The 6,000-nt window shown below is 51.0% G+C and overlaps 1 protein-coding gene across 1 annotated transcript in view; it reads left to right on the top strand.

Annotated features, from left to right (window-relative positions):
- scpep1 (serine carboxypeptidase 1) overlaps positions 1 to 6,000 on the top strand; it is a 51,131-nt gene that overhangs the window by 27,974 nt on the left and 17,157 nt on the right. The window contains 5 exon segments of the mRNA XM_072481974.1: positions 231 to 255; positions 258 to 302; positions 1,495 to 1,532; positions 1,616 to 1,744; positions 3,302 to 3,401. Coding sequence (XP_072338075.1) covers positions 231 to 255; positions 258 to 302; positions 1,495 to 1,532; positions 1,616 to 1,744; positions 3,302 to 3,401 — 337 coding nt within the window.

Raw genomic sequence — 6,000 nt, 5'->3', positions numbered from 1 at the left:
GTGTGGGTTGAGGTGAGCAGCACAGATACATTTAAGAGAAGTACATTTAAGAGAAGGCTGTGGTAACGACAATGGAGAAAGATTGGGTTATGTTGGTACGGTTGAGTTACCGGGCTGGGCAGATACTCGTGTATAAACCTGTTGGGCTAAACATGCTGATGATGTGGTGAAAACTCTCTGTAATTTATATTGATCCATGATGCCATCCTGATCCTTTGCCTCATTCACAGGCTGTCCAGCTTAATCAAATTAATTGTCGTTTGCTGGTGTGGCTTTGGGTGATTCCTGGATCTCTCCATTGGGTAAGGCGTCACACACCCTCAGCTAGATAAGAGAGGGATTGCAGTATTGTGCGGGGAGCGGGTGGTGTGGAGAGGGTGGGATAGGGGGTGTCATTCCCGGGATGTGGGTGTCGCTGAGTCAGCATTCGTTGCCCATCCCTAATTGCCCTTGAACGGAGTGGTTATTTCAATGGTTGAAACATTGCAGCGTGCTGCTGTACAGAGGGACCTGGGTCTCCTTGTACATGAATCGCAAAAAAGTTGGTTTGGAGGTTAGGTGGATTGGCCACACTAAATTACCCCTTAATTGGGGGATGAAAAAGAATTGTGTACTTAAAATTCCTTAAAAAGAGTAAACCACATTGCTGTGGGTCTGGAGTCACGTGTTGGCCAGACCGGGGTAAGGACGGCAGATTTCCTTCCTTAAAGGACATTAGTGAACCAGATGAGTTTGAAGAACAATCGACAATGGTTTCATGGCCATCATTAGACTTTTTATTCAAATCTTTTTAATTGAATTCAAATTTCACCATCTAGCAGGATGGGGCAAGAACCTGCGACCCTGAGCGGGACCCTGTGTTTCTGGATTTCTAATCCAGCAACAATACCACTGTGCCACCGCCTGGCGGTCGGGTGTTGGGGGGGGGGTCGGGTGTTGGGGGGGGGGTCGGGGTGTTGGGGGGGGGGGTCGGGTGTTGGGGGGGGGGGTCGGGTGTTGGGGGGGGGGGTCGGGTGTTGGGGGGGGCGGTCGGGTGTTGGGGGGGGGGTCGGGTGTTGGGGGGGGGGTCGGGTGTTGGGGGGGGTCGGGTGTTGGGGGGGGGTGTTGGGTGTTGGGGGGGTCGGGTGTTTGGGGGGGGGTCGGGTGTTTGGGGGGGGGGGTCGGGGTGTTTGGGGGGGGGTCGGGTGTTTGGGGGGGGGTCGGGTGTTTGGGGGGGGTCGGGTGTCTGGGGGGGGGTCGGGTGTCTGGGGGGGGGGGTCGGGTGTCGGGGGGGGTCGGGTCGGGTGTCGGGGGGGGGGGGTCGGGTGGTGGAGCTCACTTGGTGGGTTGTGCAAGGGGTTGGTGGGGTGGGAGGGGTTTTTGTTGGTGGGGAGTTTCTGTGGGGGTGTTGACAAGGGGGGGGGTGTGGACCGAGGAGTGGGGCAGATGGGTGTTTGAGTGGGATGGGATATTCATTGCCTGAAAATTAACTGATGTCACCCTCCTTATTTATAGATTCTGTCTTGTCCTGGGGCCCATACTTGTACAGCATCGTAAGTATTCGCCTTTGCCCCTAAGATAGTCTTCATTTCGTGTGTGGTATTTAAACTAAATGTGGTTGTGTATTGTTTTCCAGTCTCTGCTTGACAGCCTAGGACTGGCAGAGGTTAATTCTTGTGCTAAAAAGGTGCAGGCAGCGATTGAGGCTGGTAATTACCAACAGGCAACCGATTTGTGGGCGTGGACCGAGAATGTGATTGAACAAGTGAGTATTGGACCGTTTAGGGGGCTGGCCCACCTCCGTTAACTGGACAGCTGGCTCTTGATGCAGAGCAAGGTCAACAGCTTGGGTTCAATTCTGGCACCGGCTGAGGTTATTCATGAAGGCCCCGCCTTCCCAACCTTGCCCCTCACTGAGGTGTGGTGATCCTGAGGTTAAATCACCTCCAGTCAGCTCCCCCCCCCTCAAAGGGGAAAACAGCCTGTGGTCATCTGGGACTGTGGCAACTTTACTGTTACTTTTTTGTACGGTCAGAGAGGTACATCTAACCTGAGGGGAAATGTATTATTTACACAGACCTGGATAACCACAGATTTGAGCCAGGGAGGTGGGATGGAAATTTTCGGAAATGGGAAGAGAAGGGGATTACGACGCTAAAAGATTTGTTTCTTCGGGGTCGGTTTGCAGGACTGAAGGAGCTGGAAGCGAAGTATGGGCTAGAGCAGGGAGAAGTGTTTAGGTACGTGCAGGTTCGAGAATTTGCCAGGAAGGAGATACAGAGGCTTCCCGGTGGAGCCGGCCTCCACATTGCTGGAGGAGGTGCTGATGACGGGGGGGACTGGAGAAGGGGGCACTGTCAGCGGTGTACGGAGCTATTCTGGAAGAGGAGAAGGCACCACTGGAAGGGATCAAAGCAAAGTGGGAGGAAGAGTTGGGAGAGGTTATAGAGGAGGGGGTCTGGTGTGAGGTGCTCCGGAGAGTGAACGCCTCCACCTCATGTGCGAGGTTGGGGCTGATACAGCTGAAGGTGGTACACAGAGCACACGTCACGAGGGCGAGGATGAGCCGATCCTTTGAAGGAGTAGAAGATGTGTGTGAGTGTTGCGGGGGGGCCCCCGCTAATCACGTTCATATGTTTTGGTCCTGTCCAAAGCTAGAGGATTACTGGAAGGAGGTTTTTAGGGTAATTTCTAAAGTGGTGCACGTGAACCGGGTCCCCAGGAGGCCATATTTGGGGTGTCGGACGAGCCAGGGTTGGAAACGGGTGCGGAGGCAGATGTTATAGTCTTCGCCTCGTTGATCGCCCGAAGGCGGATCCTGATGGGTTGGAGAGCAGCCTCTCCACCCTGTGCCCTGGCGTGGCGGGGGGACCTGCTGGAATTCTTGACTCTTGAGAAGGTTAAGTTTGAACTGAGGGGAAGGATGGAGGGTTCACAGTTCATGGGCGTTATTCATTATGCACTTTCAAGAACTGGATAACATCAAACATTAGTTTGGGGGTTGGGGGGGGGGGGGGAGAGTTGGGGGAGGGGGGAAGTGTGTGTTAATGGCGACTGTGGGTGATCCCTGATTCCTTTTTGTCATTTGTTTGTGTGAACATGCGGGCTAATGTCTGGGGGTTGGTGGGAGGATGGGATCGTTGTTATTGTTCTGGGGATTGACATATCTGTTGCTGATTATTGTTTATTGTTGGTGGGTGTAAATTTGGGAGAAAATGTGAAAAAGGAGAATAAAAAATATTTAAAAGAAACACAGACCTGGATAATTGGAGTGTATAACCTGACCTGGAGGTGGTTATAACTCTGGCTGGATCTGTTACAGAATACAAATGGAGTGAACTTTTACAACATAATGACACAGCAGGAACAGGAGGAGCTTGTGACCTTCCAGCACACTCCTGCGATGAGGAACCACCAACTGGGTGAGTGTCTGAATGAACGCAAAGTGGGAGAGCTGCACTGTCAGAGGGTCAGTACTGAGGGAGTGCTGCACTGTCAGAGGGTCAGTACTGAGGGAGTGCTGCACTGTCAGAGGGTCAGTACTGAGGGAGTGCTGCACTGTCAGAGGGTCAGTACTGAGGGAGTGCCGCACTGTCAGAGGGTCAGTACTGAGGGAGTGCTGCACTGTCAGGGGGTCAGTACTGAGGGAGTGCGGTTATTGTTATATAGAAACATAGATATACTGTCAAAGTGGTTAATGTTTGAAATTTCAATAACCATCATGAGGGAAAGTGTAATTTTATGGATGTTTCAGACTGGTAATACAATGTGAATGGACGCTTAGAACCATGCATTGCTGTGAATGTTGGCTACCTTGTGTTGCCCTATTATGTATTTTCTTTTATTTTATTTTCATGTCAGAGGGGGCAGCACGGTAGCATGGTGGTTAGCACAATTGCTTCACAGCAACAGGGTCCCAGGTTCGATTGGGTCACTGTGCGGAGTCTGTACGTTCTCCCCGTGTCTGCGTGGGTTTCCTCCGGGTTCCTCCCACAGTCCAAAGCTGTGCAGGTTAGGTGGATTGGCCATTCTAAATTGTCCCTTTGTGTCCTAAATTGCCCTTAGTGCTGGGTGGGATAACTGGGTTATGGGGATAGGATGGAGGTATGGGCTTGGGTAGGGTGCTCTTTCCAAGAGCCGGTGCAGACTCGATGGGCCGAATGGCCTCCTGCACTAAATTCTATGAAATGTACCAAATTATCTGTTCGAGCTGCTCGCAGAAAAATACTTTTCACTGTACCTTGTTTCACGTGACGATAAACATCCAATCCAATCCCAGTAATTCAAATCGGAAAGGGAATGCAGGCTTTGAATTGAAGACTTCGACCAGTTGTTTAGTTTCATAGAACTCATTCCAACATTCTGTTGCTCTTTGCCCCTCGTGGTTACTCCATCCCGAGTACTCTCCATCCTCTAGTACTCGTGGTTATTCCATCCCAAGTACTCTCCATCCCTCTAGTACTCATGGTTGCTCCATCCCACGTACTCTCCAACCCTCTAGTACTCGTGGTTACTCCATCCCAAGTATTCTCCATCCCTCTAGTACTCTCCATCCCTCTAGTATTCGTGGTTACTCCATCCCGAGAACTCTCCGTACCTCTAGTACTCATGGTTACTCCATACCAAGTACTCTCCATCCCTCTAGTACTCGTGGTTACGCCATCCCAAGTACTCTCCATCCCTCTAGTACTCATGGTTACTCCATCCCAAGTACTCTCCATCCCTCTAGTACTCGTGATTACTCCATCCAGAGTGTACTCCATCCCTCTAGCACTCGTGGTTACTCCATTCCGAGTACTCTCCGTACCTCTAGTACTCGTGGTTACTCCATCCCAAGTATTCTCCATCCCTCTAGTACTCATGGTTACTCCATCCCAAGTACTCCATCCCTCTAGTACTCGTGGTTACTCCATCCTGAGTACTCCATCTCTCTAGTATTCGTGGTTACTCCATCCTGAGTGTACTCCATCCCTCTAGTACTCGTGATTACGCCATCCCTCTAGCACTCGTGGTTACTCCATTCCGAGTACACTCCGTACCTCTAGTACTCATGGTTACTCCATCCCAAGTACCCTCCATCCCTCTAGTACTTGTGGTTACTCCATCCCAAGTACTCTCCATCCCTCTAGTACTCGTGGTTACTCCATCCCAAGTACTCTCCATCCCTCTAGCACTCGTGGTTACTCCATCCCGGGTACTCCATCTCTCTAGTACTCGTGATTACTCCATCCCGAGTACTCTCCATCCCTCTAGTACTCCTGCTTACTCCATCCCGGGTACTCCATCTCTCTAGTACTCGTGATTACTCCATCCCGAGTACTCTCCATCCCTCTAGTACTCCTGCTTACTCCATTCCGAGTACTCTCCATACCTCTAGTACTCGTGGTTACTCCAATTTGAGTTCTATCTGTTTATTTGTCCCCCACAGTTACTTAAATCTGAGTACTCGCCATCCCTCTCTATTCCTCACGGTTGCTCCATTCCATTTACTCTCCCACTCTCTGTCCCTTGCGATTACTCCATCCCGAGTACTGTTTCTCTCTCTATTCCTCACGGCTACTCCATTCCGAGTGGTCAGTCTCTCTATTTCTCGTGGTTACTTTAGATTGAGTACTCTCCGTTGCTCTATTCCTTGTGGATACTCCATCCGCCTCTTAGTCCCTCTTGATTACTCCATCCCGAGTACTGCTGTCTCTCTATTCTGTTGACTGAAACCCGTGCACCAGTCAATTGATAGATACAACTTTAACTTTGAATCACATTATTTTTTTCGTTGCCCACAATATAAAATCCCAGTGGACAGGGCTATAATTCCTCGTGGTTACTCCATTCCGAGTTCACTCCATCTCTGTCCCTCGCGGTTCCTCCATTCCGAGTACTCTCCGTCTCTCTGTCCCTCGCGGTTACTCCATTCCGAGTTCACTCCATCTCTGCCCCTCGCAGTTACTCCATTCCGAGTACTCCCCGTCTCTCTGTCCCTCGCGGTTACTCCCATCCGAGTACTCTCCGTCTCTCTGTCCC

This window comes from Scyliorhinus torazame, chromosome 18 (assembly GCF_047496885.1).
Source record: "Scyliorhinus torazame isolate Kashiwa2021f chromosome 18, sScyTor2.1, whole genome shotgun sequence".
NCBI lineage: Eukaryota > Metazoa > Chordata > Chondrichthyes > Carcharhiniformes > Scyliorhinidae > Scyliorhinus > Scyliorhinus torazame.
Note: the sequence above shows the minus strand (reverse complement) of the source record. Positions and strands in the feature narration are given on the sequence as shown.